This window comes from Protopterus annectens, chromosome 3.part1, assembly GCF_019279795.1.
Source record: "Protopterus annectens isolate FY-2018-M chromosome 3.part1, PAN1.0, whole genome shotgun sequence".
Lineage (NCBI taxonomy): Eukaryota > Metazoa > Chordata > Ceratodontiformes > Protopteridae > Protopterus > Protopterus annectens.
Genome location: NC_056732.1, coordinates 1,605,692,642 through 1,605,715,622, shown reverse-complemented (window position 1 = coordinate 1,605,715,622; position 22,981 = coordinate 1,605,692,642). Strand labels below are relative to the sequence as shown.

At 39.2% G+C, this 22,981-nt stretch overlaps 1 protein-coding gene across 2 annotated transcripts in view; it reads left to right on the top strand.

Moving 5' to 3' along the window:
* The window catches only part of VPS50 (VPS50 subunit of EARP/GARPII complex), a 2,487,651-nt gene that overhangs the window by 2,299,403 nt on the left and 165,267 nt on the right, over positions 1-22,981 (top strand). For both annotated transcript variants that reach the window (XM_044067641.1, XM_044067642.1), the window contains exon 26: positions 2,194-2,315. In XM_044067641.1, the coding sequence (XP_043923576.1) occupies positions 2,194-2,315 (122 nt within the window). The remainder of the gene's footprint in view (positions 1-2,193; positions 2,316-22,981) is intronic.

Here is a 22,981-nt window from a genome sequence, read left to right as displayed (position 1 = left end):
CTGTTTAAAGAAGATGTAAGCAATACCTGTATGGAAGGCAAAGGAGTATATGTCTATGCATTTCCTGTTTATTGCTGGCCTACATTTATTTTTAGTTTTTGATTTTTATAACTCAGTGCATTCATGTTTCAGTTTCACAGTCAAATATCTATTGCTTGATTCTTCACAGATTGTCAAACTGAAACAGTAAGAGTGGTATTTTGTAATTTCTAGTTTATGTTCAGCTTTTTCTTTTGGTCAGAAAATAAAATGGTCATTTGTATACATCTTGTAACCTTTTTCCTGTTTTTCTTTCTGGAAATTCCATTCTGCGTGTTAATGCCTTTGGAGTGGCATTGCATTATTAATTAATGATATTTATTTGTTCAGTATTGTAGAGTGAGTGCTGTAAAAATATTCACTGTTTAGAGAGCATGTCTCTTAACTGTACAGATTTTCACAGAATGTCCAGTTTTTTGCTGTTATTTGTGGTCCATTTTTCATAAAATTGTCAAGTTAGTGGCAGATCATTAAAGATTAAAGTTAGAAAATAATGACAGACATTTGAATTTCAGACTTCATACTCTTCAGAAAATTTGTGCTAATGCAAAATCTGTTCTATCAACTTTCTAAGTTTATAAAGGCAATATTTAAAAATTGTCCCTATTTTTGGGCCAATGTTCCACTCTCATTTATAGCTTTTCCACATTTCTTGCTCTAAGAGGTTGAGAGGTATGTTAGCTAGCAGTATCTTACTGATATATGTGATAGTTACTGCAAATAGAAAAGTTTACTAGCAGCTGGAATATCAGAGGTGGTTACATACAAAACTATGTTTATGGAAAGGCCAGTGGTTGTTTCTTCATAATAGAGATGCAGCGTAGTCGGTGCTTACTACAATCTTTTAGTCAGAGCTTACAGACCTGTTTTTGTTATGAATGTGTTCACTGTTCCCACTTCTTCCACCTACGATGTGTCAGTGACTATCAGACATGCCAGTGTTGCAACCACATGGCTTCTTAATGTCCATGACTTTTTCCTTTTCATTTTTTAAGAATTAATGGGTACATTCAGGCCAATAATGACTTTTTACTTTTCATATATTTATGTCTTTATGGATACATTCAGGCCAGTAGAGGCTTTATTGGCCTGAATGTACCCATAAAGACATGTTGTCTTTCAGCTTATCCTGGTTAGGGGTTGCCACAGCGGAACTCTGGTCCGCTAATGTTTGGTAGTGGATTTTTACTTGCCAAGTTACCAGCCCTGACGCACAACCTTCAACAAAGGCACGCCCATTCACGTATGCCTCCACACAAAGACGCTCTAGCTGAGAATCAAACGCGACAACGTCTTGCTGTGAGGCGACAATGCTACCGCAGCACCACTACCGCGGGTCCGTACCCATAAAGACATAAAAAATGTAAAATAAAAGTCATGGGCATTGAGAAACCATATGGCTGAAGCAACAGTAGCACTTAAGAGGTCATTTGCATATATACTATAGGCCTTCACTATAGAAGGTTTAAGGTGTTACACAGTGAGTAATCTAGTTTGGCTAAGTCTTTCTTGCAGCTTTGATTGAATGGTTTGTCTATGTATCCTTTTTACCCTTTGGCTTCTGTGACAAACAAATCTGAGTTGTTTTGTCCTTGGAAGAGCCATGTCCTACACTTTTCTTCATAGGTTTCTAAGCTTCAGTTTGGGGGTTGTGGAGGTTATAGCTATACTTGAGTGTCAGCATTTTGCTCCATATTGCATATTTCTAGAATACTAGAATGTGCTTGTAATGGCAAGATCAATCATAATTTGAGATCCTTCCTGCAGATCATGTTATTTTATTCCTTGCAGTTTGTACTAAAGAAGGTAAAGGTTGAAGTACATGACACAAGAGACTTGTAGTCTTACATTCTTAGTTGGGAGGTCAGTGTGTGGCAGCTTTAACCCTGAATACTCTTCTCTTTTTCCCCCATATCACAGAGATAGTCACTAATGATGAGTTTGTCACTGACGAAATGCTGTCCTGCTTTCTTTCATATTTCTAAGTATTGTACTAAAAATCATATTGTTACTGGTTGCAGCTAACACTCAATTTCTTAAGAATTATAGCCTGTGTTTTGGTTAAAAAAATAAGCATAACATGTATTACTTTAAGTGGATTTTGTTATGTAATGCTTGCAACATTCATTTCACAGCTAAACTTTTCTGTTGTAGGAATTTGAGCAGTTTAACAGTAGGCTGAATGAAGTTTCCAAGAGAGTACGTATTCCCTTGCCAGTGTCAAATGTCCTGTGGGAACACTGCATACGTTTGGCCAACAGAACTATAGTAGAAGGGTAAGTAATTTTTGTAATCTTGATGTGGTTAAAAGAATAAGTGGGGAGAGTATGCTTTTGTGTAATACGGCACATTAAGGGTCACTTCATAGCGGTGGGAGATCATACATCATATGTACACTGCAATTCTCGTGACAGTAGAAATGTAGCCTGGTCTGTCTGAGTTGGGAAACACACAGAGAGGCTTAAAGTGAGATTATTTCATTGACAAGAGTGCTTTTTAGTTGGCGTAGTCACTCTTCTTCGAGTCTGTAAATTTGGCATGTTTGCTCGGCTATTGACTCAGTTCCACAGAGCTCAAACCCTTAGCTTCCATGTCTGTGTTCTCAGAGTCTTTGGCTTGCATCTCTTGCTATCCAGACTTAGATAAATACTTTAAATTGAAAGATTTTTCCTGTCTAAATTATTTCTGAAGACTACTGCTGCATTTTCAAATTATTGTATTACATTTTTCTACATTTCATGACTGTAAAGTGTGTTTGCTTTTCCTTGGTCTAGCTGCTGCTACTGTGCTTTGAAATTACCTTAAAGTGTATGTTTCTAATTGTTGGCTTGCCTGCCTTCGAATTAGCTTGCAATTACTTGTAGCTAGTTGTTTCATTTATTTCTGGTACCTTTTCACATTTGGCTAATTAAATTGTGTTTTACATTAAGAAAACTAGGACTGCAATTCTAGTGGCAATAGGAAGGTTATCTGAACTGTTTGAGTTGGGAAATGCACAGGGAGGCTTAAAGTGAGATCCTTTCTTTGGTCAGAGTGCTTTTTAGTTGGTTTAGTCACTTTTCTTTGAGTCTGTAAATTCCACTGCTTGCCGAGCAGTACCGTTTAGCAGTGCCTTTTATAGATGCAGGCACATAGAAAGTACATTTTCCCTATTAAACTTCCCCTGTGTCTTTACCCAGTATTTATTTGCACAAAGAGCAATTTGTTTGTGCACTGAGGAGCACTGCCACATGGCTTCAGTTATAAATAGCCTAGTTGTAGTTTCTACCTTCACACTATCTAAGTTAGCCTGTTATACCACCCCTTTGTAGTTTGCGTAAAAATGACCTGTCACCATAGATAGGCACTTTCCCAATAGCTCAGCCAGCAGCTTGGTAGATATGGGTATCCTGATACAATGTAGAAATTATCCCATGTTCAGTGACAACCAGCTAATCCTTAGAGAAATGGATTTAATATTGTGAGAGATATAATTACACAGTATCACTAGAGACAAGACCGACACAAAAGCACTCAAAATAACATTCAGGTTGTCGGTAATGTAAGCATTAAACCCACCGCACGTTAATGCTGACCCACTGCATAAACCAACATATACTAAGACACATAAAAGCAACTTCTAAACCCCAAAGACCTCCTAGACATTCACCCTGCAAAAAGAATCCTCAGCAGCTCCAAAAGCACTCCACCCAAACAACACCTAACACAACAAATATAGCCACAACCATTGGAGTCTCAACTGCAAAACTGAATAAGGCAGATCAACATGCTACCCAATATTTTAATCATAGGAGACTCCATTATGAGACATACAGATTTCCCACTCACTAGACTTTATGAGGAGAAGATAACAGCCAGTTGTCTAATAGGGGCCATGGTCCACCATATCACCCATGCACTCAAGTCATTACACCACATACTTGTCAACATGGAGGATATGGTCAACAGATCACAGTGCTTTGCCAAGGATGGCCTGCACCTGTCCTGTCTAGGCTTTCAAATGTTGGCTAAAACATTGCTTCCCCCTTGGTACCTTTTTTAGGCAATGTCAAACTAATAAACCTTCTAACATAGCAAAACTAACTCAAGGGAATCTAAAAGTGTTACTAGTCGTTGCCTGGATCTTAAACAAGAAACTTCACTCCCTCTAGGAGCTGCTAACCCTGGAGAATGTGTGCATCTATACAGTTACTGAGATATCATTTAAAGTCACAGAGAGCACCCCATTAGTGCATGGCTACAGTGCCTTCCATATATTCAGGCCAGCCATGGTACAGGCAGGGACCAAAGGTGAAGGTGTCTCAACCTATGTCAAAAGAAATTCACCTCACAACTAGTCAAATAGGGTGATGCTCTTGAACTTCTCCATGTCCAGATTTCCACAGACAGAGTCCCATATAATATCGGTGCAAGCTATGGGTCACCCTGTCTGACTCAAGACAGCCATAACTCATACTTGGACTTACTGCAGGCCTTCATTCAACCTACTACCATATTCATGGGCAGCTTCAACTACCCCACTTTAAACTGGGGTATTTACTCGACCCCAAACATACAGACCCAGAGATTCCTGGACTTTGTAATTGCAAACACCTTGGACTATATAGTCCATATTCTCACTAGTGTGCAAACATACTCAACCTGGTGCTTACAAACATGGGAGAATGCTGTGTGCTGTACACCAACCTCCCCCCCCTCTCTGGTAGGGTCAGACCACAAAGCTATCTCCTTTATAATAAAAATCAATTTTGTGTCCCCAGCTAACCCAGTAACATTTAACAACTATTCTAAGGCAAACACTGGGCAGGAGATATTGCAGCATCCACTGCAGGACTACAAGATTCAGTAACAGTTTCTACCCAAGAATGATTAGACTTCTTAACTCGGCACTTGTCCCAAGAGTCTGGGCATATAATAAGTCAATTTTTATTTATTTGTGCAATATATATATCCATAGTCCGTACTATTTAACTTACTCAAGTGCAATATTAGATAAATAACTTAGGCATTTCAATCTGCAGTGCATTTTGTATTACTTTAAATAGGGTAGTTAATTTAACTCAGGGGAGGGTATTCTTTTTGTATATGAGTGTTAGTAAATGTCTCTGCACTTATCTTGTGTGTACTGGGAGTAGTATTGTATACGTTAGATATGTTTAGTCCTCTACTTGTATGTGTTGTTTCACTTTCCTTTGTAATGTCAAGAATTGAGCTGATGCACAAAATTTCATTTTGTCTACACATGTAGTTCTAAATGACAATAAAGCTTACTTTGACATCCATCTACTGAGAGATAACTTGGCAAAGGTTCAAGCCCCTCCCTCCAAACCCTGAGAACACAGCTGCATATGCAGAATTGTTTACAGAAAACCTGTACAGTCATGCCAATAAATGTGTAGAGACATCTGTGCCTACCAGGAATAAGCCCAGAATTAACTAAAAAACAAAATGCTCTGCTGATAGGAATGACTGTGGTTAGGGATACAGATAATAAGCAAGAGGGGGCTGGAATTTATTGGAGAAAACTGGCAAAGGAACCAAGGTATTGGAGCAAATAACTAGAAAGGGAAAGGTAATTTATTTATTTTTTATTTATTTATTTTACATTTGTTGTCCGGGATAGTCCGACTGGGCACATGTCCGTTTTCAGTGGATGCCCGGCGAGAAAAGCTCCAACATACAATATAAAAACAGTTTAACATAATAATTAGATGTTTAAAGATACTTGTAATACAGTCAATAGTATGAGGCCTAAGAAAACATCTAAGAATTTACTAAATTACATTCTACAAGAAATATAAGGACATTCATGCAGATAAACTTTATATACAGTCTATTTACACAACATAGGGTATAAATATTGATAGCAGATGAGATTCTGAGAAGAAATGGTTGGAGGTAAGAACTGTAGATTCTGTTGAAACAGCTATGGCTAGATAGAGTAGGGCTTTTTTAATAGAGGTTAGATATGGGAATTGGGAAAGTGATAAAGGTGAAATGAGGGGGATAATGGTCACCCAGGTGCAGAGCAGGGACATAACCAGTTTACATTGAAGTGGTCTTTTATAATTTTCTTGAAGGAGGGTAGAGAGTTTTCAGAGATAATGATGGTAGGAAGAGAGTTCCAAATCCTAGCAATATAGTTGCAATAGAGTGGGTCACCTGCTGAGTTATTAGATTTGTTGACTTTGACTTGGAGTTTGACACTAGAGTGGCGATTTCTTGAAATGCAGTGAAGTTGGAGCAGGTGTGTGAGTGCTGTTATTTTGTCTGGGTTATGAAGAAGTTTATGGGCAAGTATTAGTTGATTACAGGTTAGGAGGTGGGAGAATTCTAGCCATCCTAGAGACTTGAGGTTTTTGCAGTGATGGGTATTATGTGTAGACCCTGTTTCAAATTTTGCTGTTTGATGGTAATGTGGACGGCTTGTATAACTCTGTTTTGGAGATGTTGGTTAGGATAGGAGAGGCTTATGTAAGTGTGGAGAGATGGTGGGTATGTGCTATTGCAAGTCTAGCTGAGAGGGTAAGGAAGGGTTTATTCCTATAAAGGCTGCCTAGTATTTTTAATTGTTTGGTTAATATGGATATCCTATTTCAAATTATCGTCAATGGTTATTCCCAATAATTTTGCATGTTAGTCAGGGGTAATAATGGTCCCATTTCTGGAGACTGTCCAAAAGGAATTTGCTAAAATGGCAGTACGGGTTGAAGTGAATACTAGCAGTTTTGTTTTCTTAGGATTGAGCAGTAATTTATGGTTGACAAGCCAGGATTCCACAGAATGAAAGGTTTTGGGTGACTGTAAGTAGTTGATTCATAGAATCTGCAGTGCAGAGTAGTGTGGAATCATCTGTATATTGAATTATTGAAGCATCATTGGTGGAGGTGTGGAGGGAGTTGGTAAATATGGAAAACAATAGGGGACCCAATATGGACCCTTGTGGAACACCAAGGGTGAAGGGTAGCAGTGGTGATAGGTTGTTATCCCAGCGTACTGCCTGTTTTCTACCCATAAGATAATTTTGGAACCAGGAAATAGTCTTCATTTCACAGCCGAGATTACTGAGGGAATATATAAGCTTTTCATGGTTGACCATATCAAAGGCCTTTGACAAATCCAAAAATAATGCAGATGTCAGTTTGCCAGTATTTCTGTTGTGGTTCACCATATTAGTAAAAGCTAATAAGGCAGTAGTAGTACTGTGGGCAGGCCGGAAACCATGCTGGGTGTGGGAAAGGGGTTGGTGTTTTAATAAGTGTCCCGTAAGTTGGTGGTGGATACATCTTTCTAGGATTTTTGCTAAGGGGAGAGGATGGCAGTAGGACAATAGTTAGATATTTCTGTAGAATTACGACCTTTATGTAGGGCAGTAATATAGGCTGTTTTCCAGATTGAAGGAATGATGGCTGTGAAATAGACCGATTAATGAGGATGGAGTTGGGTATAGCTATTTCTTTTGCTGCTATTTGTAAATATTCGGCAGGTAGAGAGTCAGCGGCTTAAGTAGTGGGTTTTAATTTAGAGAGGAGTTTTTTAATATAGTTTGTGGGGGTTGAGTTGAGGTGGAATGTAGTATTTGGTGGGCTATTGTTTTGAGTATTATTAGTTGGGGTAATATCTTGTTGGAGGGCCAATGCTTGAATTGATTTGGTAAAGAATTTGTTGAAAGATTCGGCTACATTTGGACAGGGTTATTGGTATTTGGAGAAGGGGTGCTGGCTTTGCCAGGATGCAGTATCTTGTTTATACCAGTCTAACATTTCCAGGGATAGTTTTGATGAGTGTTTTGTAGGTTGAGGAAATAGTCCTTCTTATCTTTTAGTACTGCCTTTTTTGTGCTGCTGCCTAGTTCCTGGTATTTTTGTTGAATTGTTGGATTTTTAGTTCTCCTCCAAATTTTTCATGCTTTATTCCTTTGTGAAATTGTTATCTTTCTATCTTTGGTTAGCTATTGTGCTGTTTTGGATTTTACTTTGGTTCTTCTAACTGGAGCATGTGTGTTTAGAATTGTCAAGAATGCGGTGTTAAAGTGATTAACCGCTTCATCTAGAGGTAATTGGTAGAGGGTAGACCCGTTAAATTTTTAAGTTCTTAGTTGAATCTAAGGAGATTAAAGTTTTTGTTGTTCCTAATAATTTGGAGTATGGGATTGGAGTGGTGGTGTGATTTATATTTGGGAAGAAAAGTGGGCTGGTGGTCACTGAAAGAGTCTGGTAGTATGCTAGCATAGTAGGAAGGTGGGGAGGTTAATAAATAGTATCCAATCTAATAGACTCTTTTTTAATATTTTTATCAATCTTGGTAGGCTGCTGTATAATTTGGCTGAATCCAAACAGGTTGATAAAGTTACTGGGGTTAGGAGAGGAGCAGTTGAGCCAATCGATGTTAAAGTCACCGAGAACAAGGGTTTCATGAGTTGAGTTTTCAGTTAGCCATTGAAGGAAACATTCTACTGATTGGGTATTATTCCCTGGTGGGATGTAACCACTTATTAGGTGTATATATTTTTTGTTATTTATTTGTAGGTTATAGATTACCTTCCCTATCACAAATTAATACCAGGGTATAGGCAAAGAGAAAGAAATAGGGGGGTCCTAAATGAAAGACCAGCACTGGTAGAGTTGTTAATAGAATCTAGAACAGAAACTGCCATTAAAAAAGGAATAATTAATATACAATATTGTATGATAATTATAAGAATCAATCAGAGGAGTGGATAAGCAAATTGCAAAGAGATAATGGGGGGATATATGTATATCTCCGAAATATACAACAAAGTCTAGAAGATTTAGGATATTTGTCTGCAAGTGTTTACATAGGTATTTTTATTCCCCGAGTAGACTCCAAAGAATTTTTCCTCAGGTGAATAGCAAATGTTGGAGGTGTGATGGGCAAGAAAGAGGTGTCTGGGAACATGTTTTTTGGGAGTGTAATGAGCTGGCAGACTTTAGGGATTTCCTGCGGACCACTTTGTCTGAGATGCTGTGTGAGTCTATTGGATTGACTGGGCAGATGATTTTTTTGAGCTATGATACAGAATCGGAATTGGCTAGATGTAGTAAAACTTTCCTGAGTCTAATTATGGTGGCTGCCAAAAAAGCAATTGCTAAAAAATGGAAATCTAAGTTTAGACCAACTTTACTAGAAACAGTAAATATAGTAAAAGCTAAAATAACTGGAATTGGGATCATTAGAATAGGGAAGGAGCAAACTACATAGGAAAAAAATGGGAATTTTGGGGACTGTGTATGCAGAGAAGGAACGAGGTTTGAGGCAAGATTTGATTGAGCCATGTAATGCTTAACTGACAATGACTAGATAGATTATAAGTGATGTATAATGTCTGCAACTGCAGTTGTATCAATGGTGTCTGATGTAGCTGGTGGTCACTTAGGCTATTGGGTGGGATGCTACTTGTGGCAAGATTGTTTGGGGTGGATGTTAGGATTCCGACTAGGATGGATTCTTTAGATGTGTTCTTGTTAATTTTAGTGGGAGCCTTAATCAAATGAAAGAAGCCGCATAGCTGAATTCAATTGTTTGGGTTTTACTGGGCTATCTTTTGCCAGTCTATGTTACATCTCCTAAGAAGTTGCTTTCCAGTCTTATGTTGACCAAGACGCAGGAAAAGATCTCTTCCAGAATGGGAATGTTGTAACTAGGTGTTATGTATAGACCTATGATGGCTATAGATTTGTGAGTATTCAATCTGAGGAGTGATATGAGAAGTTCAGCATTGTTGAAAGTGGGTATAGTTTCAGTGTAAGCGGAGAGATCTAAAATTTTGCTGTAGAAAACCGCAACTCCACCTTTGTTTTTGTTGGTTCTATCTATTCTGAGTAGATTATATCCTCTTGGAAGTATTTCTGTACCTGCTAACTGGTTTTAACCATGTTTCTGTGGCTATGAAGAGATTGGATGAGAGGTGGGCTATACTGGCATAACCTTATGTGATTTTGCTTTGGAGACTTCTTAAGTTACTGTGCGGTATTTTAAGTTCTAGATGGTTGGACAAGTAACCTGTTGCTGTTTCACCATATGTGGGCCTGGTTTTGTGGGGTCTGGGCTTAGATGAGGGAGTTCAGGATTAGAATGTATATCCTGTCACATTGTTATTGTCCAGTTAGCAATGTGGCTATTAAAGAGCCACTTACATTTGAGCTTGTGTTTATATAAGATTTTTGATAATCTCCCACCAGACCTCACATCACTGACTTCTATTCCACTATTTAAAACCAATCTAAAACTCTACCTAAACAACCACTGGCTATGTTCTTGCAATAACCCTGGGTAACCTTTCTCTCTCACTTTGTTTCCCTCCTTTACTCTCACCTGACCTATCTCTCATCTTCGTCATTACTCTAGCTTACTTCATTTTCCCCTCTTAATAATGCTTATGTCTATCCCTCTTTATTTATTCATATTTCTAGATTTTGCTACTTATGTCTATGGTAAACATATCTTAACCTAGCAAATCATCTAACCTAGATTCCTGCTAAGCCTCACATTGTACTCAAATACTTAGATAGCCTGAAAGAAGCCTAAGCTAATGTTTTTTATTGTATAACTTTGTATATTTTTAATTTGTTAAGTAGTAGTTAGTGGAGCTTTTCTCCTCGGGCCTCCACTGAAAATGGACATGTATCCAGTTGGACTAGCCCGGTTAACAAATGTAAAATAAATAAATAAAATAAATAAAATAATGGTGGAACAATACTGCTTTCTTGTGTTTCAGGGTGCCAATGTAATTAATGTTGACTTTTCCAGAGGAGATGCTAGAGAAATGTGCTGTTCTGGTTTAATTGTTGTGCAGTCGGTGCCGGTAAGTAAAAATGGAGAGAGACTTGGGGTAGCTGGTTGACAGAGTATGAGCACAGTGAGAAATGCTAGTGACTGAAGATGTAGTGGCATATTTTGGATTTAGAAGGATGAATAGATAAGTGATAGTGTGTCGTGGAGGGATGCAGTTATGGATAGTAGAGATTAACTGGAGGAGTAAACCAGAGTAAGATAATGAGTAGGATTTATAGGTAGATATAGAGATTGATAAGTAGGATTAATAGGTAGGTATAGGGAAACATTGAAATGAATTAGGAATTGGGGGTGGGTATAATGGTTAAGTTGTTTACTTCAAAGACATAAGGTGATCTTCACCATAAATTATTGCCAGGAATAGCTCCCACATCCCTCTTGGACATGGCAGTCATTTCTAATAACCTTAGGCATTGACTAGACCTTTTCTCTCAAAATATAATGGGTGTAATAGGCTAGGCTTAAAACGCCCCCCCCCCCTGGATCAGTAGCCTAGTCACCTCCTATGAATGAGGATGAAATTATAAGGTGAGGAGTCTGTTAACAGAGTAAAATTGGTAGGGTAAAGAAGGGTAGTAATAAGAAAAGTACTGATTTAATTATGAGAGATTTAGGGTAGAGGGATTTAAGCAGTAACGAGGGATAAGAGGAAGGCCAAGAGATGCACTAGTGAATGTTTAAAGGGATGAAAACATCATGATGGGGGAGGGGTGACGTTATCACCATAGATGAAGCTTGCTAAGATAGTAGTATTACCAAACAACAAAATTACTTCACTCACATTGGCAACTTCAGACCCATCTTACTGATAAGTACAGTAGTTAAGATGATTATGAAAATTTTGGTAACTAGACCAAACTCTGTACTCCCAGAATATGTGGGTACATTACAGTGCAGGTTAGCCAAGGAGATGCAAGCAGTTGTAACTAGTGGGGCATTTTACATACTGTATGAAAAAGATGGAACTAAGTGGAATGGAGAAGCATCCAGGTAGTTTTATTTGATTTATAAAAGTTTTCATAATGTCGTATGGCATATTCTTTGGTAAATAGTACAGTAGTAGGGATTTAAAGAGTAATTTAGAAGGTGGCTGAAAGCCTTATGCACAGACTGACCTTATAAGGTCATAGTTAATGGGAGAAATTTCCGAAGAGGTGAGCATGGAAAGTAGTACCAGACCTCACTGTCTGATAGCATGTTTATTCATTGTAGTAATAACAGAGCTGGCTAGAAAGTTAAGGCACGTCAGAGAGAAAGGGGGAGAGAGCAGTGAATGTAGTTCTAGTCTAGGGTATTAATGGTGGATTATATACTGTTAGCAGAAGAGGTAAGTGGGACACTAAAGGTAATGATGCAAATGCCTGAGAAGTTTGGACACATATCTGGAATGAAATGCAATCAAGAATAAGAGAGTGACTGGGAGATAATGGGAGAATAAAGGGTTGGGAAGTGTGTGGTAAGACTAGGGTGAATCTGGTTATTTAGAGTTAGAAGTCAGTAATACTGCTGGAAGCCATGGTTTACAGGCACCTAAGGAAAGGAGAAAAACAACTCTGCTGGCACGTTAATGGGATGAATCCAATAAAATTGTTGATTTCTTCATTTGAATTTCAACTTTATTAGCATCTTTCTCCAGCTTAATCGAGGAGCCCTGGCTTGAGAAGTTTCAGGAAAATTTGAGAAAGGGAGTAATGGTGCAAAGGGAGTGAGAACAGCAAAAGAAAGGCTAAGACTGGACATGAAGTGAGAGGCTGAGGCTTACTTCGCTGTGCAAGTAACCAATTAGCATTCACTGTTCTGTAGTGTTAAATGACAGTATTTGTGCGGAGGAGGAAGCATCCAGATAGGAAGCTGAGGAACAGGAGCAGTCAGGAAGCAATAACAGTAGTAGAGGAGGCCTTATGAATGCAGTGAGGATGTGTGAAAGGATGTATGGTTTCACAACTGTGAGGGACATTGAGGTTGGTCGATATGAGATGGGGATTTCAACTTTAGAATGAACTATGATGAAGGGGAAGAGAGAGAAGCCTAAAGGCAGTTGAGAAGTGGAGAAGAGCTGTTACTAGTAAGACTTGCTATTTGGTAGAAATAGGAGGGAGAAAAAGAGGATATGTTTACATCCTTGGAGGGAAAAGAGTGAATCACCAAGAATGAATAGCATAATTCCATTACACTGAAGTCTAGATAGCTCCAAAGAATGAGAAAGGGCAGAAGGAACATGATTAGAGGGAAGATGGAGGCCCTGTAGCATGAGTGGTGTCACATGTGAAAACGTAAAGTAGTGACGATGTGCAGACATGTTGTAGGAAATAGAAGTAAGGTATCACTGAAGCATTACAGGCCAGTTGATCCACTGCTGAAGAAAAATGGGGAGAACACATGGGACATGCTTAAGGACCTGAAACCTTTGCACATCATCTGGGGCCATTAGTTGTGTATATTAAATTATTTCTTAAACGTACAAGAGGACAGGGAAAAGGATAGCAATGGAAGTAAGAGCACGGGTGTGAGGCACATATTTGGAATTGTGAAGGGGTGTGGGGGCCAGTAGAAAGATGCAGTCCAGGAAATAAGTTGTTTGGGAAGGCAATTGGTTCATAGGTGAATACTAGAATTGCTACCTGAAGGGCCATTTTAAGCATAACCATGTTATTCCAGTAGGTGTTCAAATTACCTTTGCCAGTGCCATGATTTTTATTCCTAGACTTCCTATTTGTGAATAAATTATTCTGGGGTCATACAGTTGATTATTGAAAAGGGACCCCACTGTAGGATAAAGCATTTAGATACTGCCTCTGTTCATTAGTAAGACAAGGGTCAGTCCCAAGATAAGTTTCTTTATTTTCATCCATTGATTGAAATTGTATTTGAATCAAAACAAGGATAAGCTTTGTTTACATGGATTGGGAGTCTTTTCCAGAGTAGTGGTATCCTCTGGGATATATATTTCTACCTCCAAACTGTTCTGTTTATGTTACAGAAGTTGTGGTCTCTGTATCAAGTACATCTGATACCATTTGACTTGTGTATGTGCAGTAGGCCCTTTAATACTGGGTCAGGTGATGCCTTCTAGGCTAATCACAGTTCACGTCTTAAGTCTGTAAGAAACTTGAGTGTAGCAATAGGGCTTTGAGGTGGTCTGTGTTGGTTATGTGGTTTATTTGCTGTATTCTCTTTGTGAGGTAGCTCTGTGGGCAGTATAGTTGTTTCATATGTCTGGATAGGTAGATACCAAACTGGGCATTATACTCAGTGATGGACCTGATATGGGCTGAGTACAGTTGGACAATGACATTTCTGAAATAAGAGCAATATAGAAGGACTTACTCACAACAGTAGACGCATGTTGCTCAAATCAAATGCTAGACCGTAGACTGTGTATGTTCCTCAATCTCTAACTACTGGATTGACCCTTATGGGTGTGTTGTCAATGTGTTAGTTTGTGGGGCCAGTCAGTTTCTCAAAGGATACAGTAATACACTTTTTTGGCACTTGACTTTAGTCCAGGACTCTGGCACCAGTTATTTGTTTGGGACAAGCCTTCCTGCAAGATGTTTGAGACTTTTTGGGATTCAGTAACTGTTCCTAGCTTACAGTAGTCTGCAAACTTGGTCAGCCAAAGACCCCTGAGGTTTGCTTGCACTTATGAGAAGTAGGTGGCAAACAGGCATAGTCCCAGCACTGAGCTATGTGGGGCCCCACTAGTGACTGCTTTTTTTATGGAGGTAGCTATCCTGTCTGTGAGCCAGTTGACAATCCAGTGGTGATGTAGGGGTTTATTCCTAATTTAGTAAGCTTTTTCTACAATGCCTGAGTTGGGTATTGTGTCAAAGGCTTTGGCCAGGTCTAGGCAGGCAGCGTGTACCATCTTCCCTCTGTCTATTGTTTTGATGACTTTTTCAAAAATTTCCAGTAGGTTAAATAAGCAGGACCAGCCTTTGTCAAAACCAAACTGAGATTGCTACAGTGTTTGGAGGTTCCCCTGTCCTTATAGATCTTTCCAAATCTTTACATATGAGACTAATCAGACGTATGGTTCAGTAGTTACCCAAGTCGGTGAAGGGACCTTCCTAGTACAGCTGACTTTTTTGAGTGTTGCTGTCCTCCATTTGCTTGTTATGAAGCTTTTTTTGGAGGCTGAGGTTGAACACTGTTGTTAGCAGCATGGATAAGTCATGTTTCATGCTTTTCAGGATATATCCAAGGATATTGTCAGGACCCATAGATGCAGTATTTTTGTTTTTTGAGAGAGCATCCAAGACTTGGTCCTTTGTGATAGCTGGGGACGTATTGGTTTCTGATCATTTCTTGTGAGATATTTGGGAGTGTGAGGGGAGTGAAGTTTGAGATTAATTTATTGGTCAGCAGGTTTGCTGTATCTTCAACTTCAGTATGAATGGTGTCTTGCACAGTCATCTTGGTGCACTGCTATGTAGTCCTTTTGAGATTACAAACATAAGTGAAAAAAATCTTTTAGCTGTCCTTTGGGTGTCTATTTTTGCTCCGATTTGGCCTTGGCGATTTTAATTAGACTCCCGTGTTACTTAGTTTATTTTAAAAATGCTTGATGGTTAATTTCTTATGTTTGGCCATAGTTTTCTTCATTTTGTTATAAAACTTATTAATATTGTGGTTCCACCAGGGAGGTTTGCTTTTAGGGTTCACACTGTGCTCATTTCTGCTTGATGCAGCTGCTTCTACACAGTTGTTTATGTTATGATATAAATTAGTGGTGTACATTTACATATAAACAGGACAGTCTTCTGGGTTTGGGGGGATTTGAAATGTGCCAGGGTATCACTTAGAAGTAGGAAGTTTGTCTTGGAGAAGTTTCTAATTGATATCTTGTGTTTTAGTTTTAATTTGAAGGAAACTGCTTTTTTTCAGACCTGACAAGTGAGGATGTTACACAAGGAATGGAACCAAATTCCACCAATATTTATGAGGTCGATGTCAAGGAGATTGTTTCCCATAGTGCAGGGGTTCCCAAAGTGTGCGCCGCAGCACCCTGGGGAACCATGGCTTCCTCACAGGGGCGCTGTGAACTAATAAGCTTAGCTGCAAAATAAACCACGAACAGTTTGCAGTTTATTTTGCAGCTGAGCCTATTAGTTTGCGGCAGACTTAGTCTAGACCTACACTGTAGCTTTTTAGCAGAACTGGCATCAATTATAGCAGCTGTCCCCAACCACCGGGCCGTGGAGCACTTGGAACCGGGCCGCCAGGTAAGTGAATGCCTATATGTGTGTGTGTGTCTGTCTGCGTGTGTGAGTGAATGCGTGCATGAAAGCAAAAGAGTTTGTGTGAGAGAGAGAGAGATCGGGAGAGTGAGTGCAATGTGTGAATGAATGCAGGAATGAATGAAGAAGTGGCTGTTTGTGTATGAGAGATCGGGAGAGTGAGACCGATGTGTGAATGAATGCAGAAATGAATGAAGAAGTGAGCTGTGTGTGGGTGTGTGAATGAATGCAGGTATGAATGAGGAATTGGCTGTGTGTCTGTGTGTATATGTGTAAGATCGAGAGAATGAGAGCAATGTGTGAATTAGGAAGTGACTGTGTGTGTGTATGTATGAGATCGGAAGAGTGAGAGGGATGTATGAATGAATGCGTGAGTGAGTGTGTGGCATGTGGGTGTGACAGACAGCAAGAGCAATGTGTGAATGAATGCAGGTATGAATAAGAAAGTGACTGTGTGTGTGTTTGATCGAGAGAGAGAGTGAGAGTGATGTGTGAGTGAATGTAGGTATGAAAGAGGGAGTGACTATGACTGTGTGAGAGATCGGAAAAGAGTGAGAGCGATGTGTGTGAGTGAAAGCGTGCATGAATGCAAAAGAGACTGTGTTGTGTGTGTGTGTGTGTGTGTGTGTGTGTGTGTGTGTGTGTGTGTGTGTGTGTGTGTGTGTGTGTGTGTGTGTGTGTCAAGGGAGTTGAGAGTGAGAGTGATCCCTGGCAGCAGCAGCAATGAGGTCTGTGTAAGTCTGGACCATACCACTGGATGCATACCTGTCACCCTCTTCAATCAAGAAATCTGGACAAAGCCAAAAATAGTGGGGGTACAAAGGCACAAAATAGGGACACTTTTAAGTACTGCTCTCACAAACTTAGAAAGTTGATAGAAATGCAAGTTTTGCATTAGTATGAATTTTCTGAATGGTATGAAGTATGAAACTCAACTGTCTGTCATTATTTTCTGACTTCAGCCTCAGTGATCTGCTAGTGATTTGCTAGAAAACAATAACTGTATGAGAAAAAGACCAAAAATTTGAGGCAAAAATCTGGACATTCTGCAAAAATCTATACAGTTGAGAGGTATGGTGGACAGAGCCAAATAGGGACATATTTTAAATATTGCTCTTATAAACTTAAAGTTAATAAGGTTGCCATTAGGTTTGCATACCTCTCAACCATAGTAGATCAGTGTTATGCTGTTAAGCAAAATGTACACTTTTTTTGGTAATTATCTTTTTATTGTACTTTTGAGCTTTTCTCCCCAGGTCTCCTAGGCCAGCTGGGCAGCCTTGTTAAACAAATGTCAAATAAATAAATAAATGAAATATGCACTTTATGTGTGCCGCAGGGGGGGGATCTTGGGAAAACCTGGATTCAAGGGAGCCAAGAATCAAAAAAGTTTGGGAACCACTGCCATAGTGAGTACTTTGACTAGTTGATCCAGAGCATTTGTCTAAACAAAGTCCGGGAATCTCTGGGCTTGCACATTAGTAGTGGCACATTTTCCAGTCTATAGCTGGTTGTTGAAATCACCCAGGAATATAGTATTGGGTTTAATGCTGAGTGACTCCAGCTCATATAAGTAGGTATTGTGGCATTCCTTGGTCACAGAGGGTGTCCTGTAGTTCGCTGAAATATGGTAAGTTGGACATATAAGTAAGCTGGCTCTAGCATGTCATGCTGCTTTACCAGTCTTGATGCTAAAGGTTTAGCCAGTGGTGTTTCTCTTCCCAGAACTTTTAGAAGTCCTTCGTCACTCTTATTGGGTTTAATGACCACAAGCTCTAGATAACTTGCTCAGCTGATCAAAACTGACTGTTTGTTCTAAGTTTGAAAAAGTGTCTAAAACACAGGAGGAAATGGGAAAGAAGGCAAGTAGACGGATGACTAAAGGGAAGAGTACCATGGCAAAACTGGCTTCTGGAACAAAAGCTAAGGTAGCAGAAACCTGAATAAGATCAAAAAATAGAAATGTTAATGTTGAGAAGGAAAACAGTAAGCTGAAAGGACAGTTGTAGAGACCCTACAGGGAACAGAGAGGGAGAGGGGTGTCTGTCTTGGTGCATGTTAGTAAACAGAGAGCAGCCCAGCTATATGCTATCCCAAAGTATTTTCTTCATATCATGTTATGAGCATGCACATTTCTTTGCAAGTAAGATTGCGAAGATGAGACTCTCCTTTTTCTCTAGTTCACTCATTGAGCATGATAGTGGTACAAATGCATACTGAGTACAGCAAATGCCTTTTCATCTTAGTGACATATGTTGTGATGGTTGGACCTTGGCCCTTTGAGGTTAGTAATGTCATGTTTCAGATTGCTAGTAGCAGCTATTTTCCAAAATGTTTGGTAATCATTTAGAACCAGAGTGTTTCCGTCTTTGTTAAAAGAGGCTTTGATAATTTTGACCATTAAAAAGCCAACATTGCTAGCACTCTATAAAATTTCTACCCTCTTTTTAACACCTCTTAATTTGGAAATGTTGTTTAGAAGTGGTGTACACAAAGAAACATTCATATCTTAACATCCCATGACCTCTTATATCGTTAGTCATATTGTAGGCAGAGGCACAAATCTGAGAGAACCTTCATTTGAGTGGTTAATGACCTTGTGATGGTGTGGGGTCGGCAGTTAATTCGATTCTAGTCCCTCTTGGTCTGGCATTGACTGTGTGGACAGTGAGATATTACTCAAAGCCTTGAATGCTGTTGTGGCTTAGCAGACAGTCTTCTTAAGTGGTTTGTCTCTTACTTCTTGGACAGCATAAAACAGCTAGTATCAAGACTAATTCTTCTCTTGCCTTTCCTTTGGAGTGTAGTGTGTCCCAGGACACCTTGTCGACTCCATTATTCTTCACAGTGTGTATGCCTCTGCTTAGGGATGTTTTTGCTGGAAGAGGTGGTATCTACCAGTCTTATGTTGATACTATAAAAGTTTTCCCCTCCTTTTCTCATGAAGTTGTGCTTGTTCTGTCTGCTTTGAATGGCTGCATAGACTCTCTCTTTCAGTGGATGGTACAGCAAAAATGTATACTGATTCATGCTTATGAATGCTACCATCATCTGTCATATCTTCTTTTGCTTTCTCTGGTAATAACTTACAGTGGAAAATGTTCGGGACTTGTCTCCAGTATCTGTGATCTTGGTGTACTTGATGATAGGTTCACACTAAAGGGCCAGACTTCACCCTTTATCAAGATGATATATTTTCGTTTCAGGAATATAACCTTGGGTCATGCACCTTATACCATATACAGATTTAGTGACAGTGGCCTCAACACTGCTTGTATCTTAATTGGACTATTGTAATGGTGTGTACCTTACACTTTAGGTTGGTGATTTGGCAAACCTTCAGCCAATTGTGCAGTCAGGTTGCTGACCCGAACTTTATTTTAAACATATACTCATATAGGCACTTATGAATGAATGCACTTAGTCTGTAGTTTCAGCACAGTGGAGCATGCAATATATTGTCTCTTAAGTGTGCATGAATCCAGGTTGTCTATGCTTGTTTACTGTTGACCTAGCAAGTATACTGGACAAGAATTCCGGAGTGCAGAAAAAGCTGGCAAGTGTTATCAGTCATTTGTTGACCGTGTCCTTCAGAGTCATGCAGTGCTCTAAACAAGAGCATTTTTGACAAGTGAGGTTGTATTGCCTCAGTGTCGCACAGCCATTAATCAGTTTATTCCTGGATATGGAGGTTTGTGGCAAGACATGTCTTTGTCCTGGATTTTTGTTTTTCTAAATGGCAGTAGTTTCATTGGAATGTCAAATTCTGTCATCTTTTCTTACTGACCTTTGCACAGTAACACTGGTAGGGTGGGGCAAGAGGGGCAACTGCATAGGACACAAAGTTTTATGGGGGCATGATCGTGCCTCCATTAAAAGCCAGTATTACATTTGCGGTCAAACTTGAACAGAGTGTCTCTCTGTGTATGCTCTAAACTGTAGCAAGCGTTTTCATACAGTTTAAAAGAAAACAAGATTTTGTTTTTTTAACTAAAAACCAGAGTGCCGTAACGTTCCATGCATGGTACATACTACAGCAACTGCTTGCTACATTTGTAGTGAATAGTATGCTAGAGTTTAAAAGAAAACATTTTTTAAATTCAAAACCTGAGCTCTGTTGTGCCCTGTTCAGGGTATAAACTGTAGCAGCTGCTTGCTACATACATTTGCTGGAAACAGTTTGCTACAGTTTAAAAGAAAACAAGATTTTTTGTTAAGTAAAAACCTGAGCACTTTAACGCTCCATGCAGGGTGCAAACTATAGTGTAGCAAGCAGTTAGATATAGTTTAAAATAAGATTTTTTTTTAATTAAGGTATGAAGTAGGAGGGTCGGGGGCATGGAAATAGAACTTGAGTGGCTGGAGTTGGGGTGGGGGCATGTCCTACATCTCATTGGTGTCAGTAGAAGGAATGGGCAATTTTTTTATTTTTTTTAAGCTCTTCACTTGAAGAGCGGGGGGGGGGGGGGGTTGTTACTATCCTGTAAGTTTTGCAGACGTCTTTTTTGAGGATGCAGGGAGCTAGTTAGTGGGACCTGTACTGGAAAATGGTTGAACTAGCTACTCTTCTGCCTTTGCAAATCTTATTCACTGAACTTCATCATTTGGTCTAAAAGTCTCCCCTTTTTATTGCCATTGTTTCATCATTTGTGTTGTCACATTGCAAGCTGGGCTCAATTTTAATCCATCCTCTATCTTCTCAGTCTTGATTTGCAGCCACTACAAATTTATGTTTCTTATCTGTTTGTATAATTGAAGCACTTGTGGCCATGTGAATTTTCTGAAATGGAAGCCCTTTTCTACTGCATCTCTAAGAAAGATTATCATTTGGTACATGGAATTATACTGTGTTTGACCATAATACCCAGACTTTGTAAGCAACAAACTTTTACGTCCGAGTTATTATTGACTGGATGGATGCTTTCTTGTTACTCCTCCTCTTCCTATTATGAAATTAAAATTAGTTTTGTTGATTTCTTTTTCCATATCTTACTGTTTTGATCTTCATAGAATGAGGATTTGGGACACAGGTACTATTCTTTTATCTAGTGAGTTTCTGTCTTCATTCTGATCTCCTTCATTGAGGAATGGATCTGCTGTCAAATTCTTTTTCTCCAGTCCTTTATTACCCTTTGTATCAAATGGATGCTAAAGTACTGTGAAGTGAAAAGGTTACACTGATATTTTGTTTTTCATTTACATAGTCCTATTTTGCATTTGAATTCACTCATTTAAGACCTGGTCACCATCACATTTGCCCTTTTTGTGTTAGGATTTCAGGAGGAATCATACATTTTCCTAGTTAATAAGTGCTAATTTAATGAAGTCAGAAGACCATGAAAATCAGATGAAAAGAGGGTCTGCTGTGTAAACCTCATCAGATGACAAATAGGCACGCTTTGGTAGGATGCTGTCTGGATGAGGTATCCATGGACTTAAGCAGATAATCATAACCATGTGAATTTTCTTATATTTCTTTTTACAAAAGGGAAAGTGAAACTGTAATCTCAGACTTCCCTCTTGCTAATTTGCCCACTGAAGCTTGTTTAATTACCATGTAATATGCTATGCCTCATTCATTTTTCATAGGGATCAGTGCACTGAGGGATGGTCGTTTCCTTAAGTTGTTTCAGCAGTGCTAACTGCTGGCGGATCAGTATATGCAGTCTTGAAACACTGCATCTTGGATGTCACATCTAAATTCTAGGTCACTTAAAACATGTATATTGCCACGGTCAGGGTATTACTTGCTATTCATTTAACTTGTGGTGGGTTTTAATTCACATGCTGTTGAAGTGTAGTCCTCCTAATAGTTTTCTTAGACAAGCTGTGCTCAGATTAAGATAAAAAGTTAGGATAATGTGCTGGGGTAGGAGTTAGCCATAAGACTAAATCTTCAGGTGGTTTGTCTTCTGCTCATTAATATTGATTCCTAATGTGTGTATGAGTGCATTCAAGGCTATATATAGTATTGGCTAAGCAAGCAATAATGCCCAAGATGGTGTGTCTTACTGTGTAAATAATGCATGCCTAGTGGTGTTCTGAGGTCTGACACTGCAAGCAGAGGGCCTGTACACCCCTGGAAGGCCATTATTTCAATAATCAGTCAGTAAAATGGTATCCATGCTCTCTCCTTACCTCCTAGTCACCACTGGTGTACCACAAGGCTCTATCTATCCTTGATCCCCCTTATCTTTAACATTTTCATCAACACCGTCTGTACTACCACACAACAGGGCACCCTAATACAATAAGCAGATGGTTCCACTCTCATTTGTTCATCTAACAACATGATACATCTCCAAAAAATTACTAAGGAAGCTTTAACAGCTACTGAAACATGGCTTCGTAACTCACAACAAATGTTCAACCCCAAAAAGACCGAACTACTACTTTTTTCCTCAAATCTCTGTCTTATGAAAAAGCAAAATTTAAAGTTCTCTCTCTTGATAGTACAACCATTGAAGTCACTTCTCATGATAAACTGTTAGGGGTGATAGTGGATGACAGATAATCTTACTTTCGACCTGCATAAGAAAAACTCATCAAAAAGTAGGGATGCTTTACAGAGCCAAAATCTTTCCCAACAACGCAGCTAAGAATATACTTGCCACTACTTATATTTTCACCACTTTTCTTCATGGCACTCTCCTCGCTAACTAGCCTGCAGGCTTCACAAAAATTAAAACTTGAGCAGTGCTATAACAAAGCTGCTAAATTTGCAGCACATACCCCTTTCAGAGTCCACCATTGTAGAGTACTGAAAAGCCTTAATTGGTTAGAACTGCCACATCAGCTAACATATACACAACTTCTTACCACCTGTAAAATTATCCAGCATCCATCTGCCTGTCCAGCACTAAAAAACATTGTACACAACTATTTTA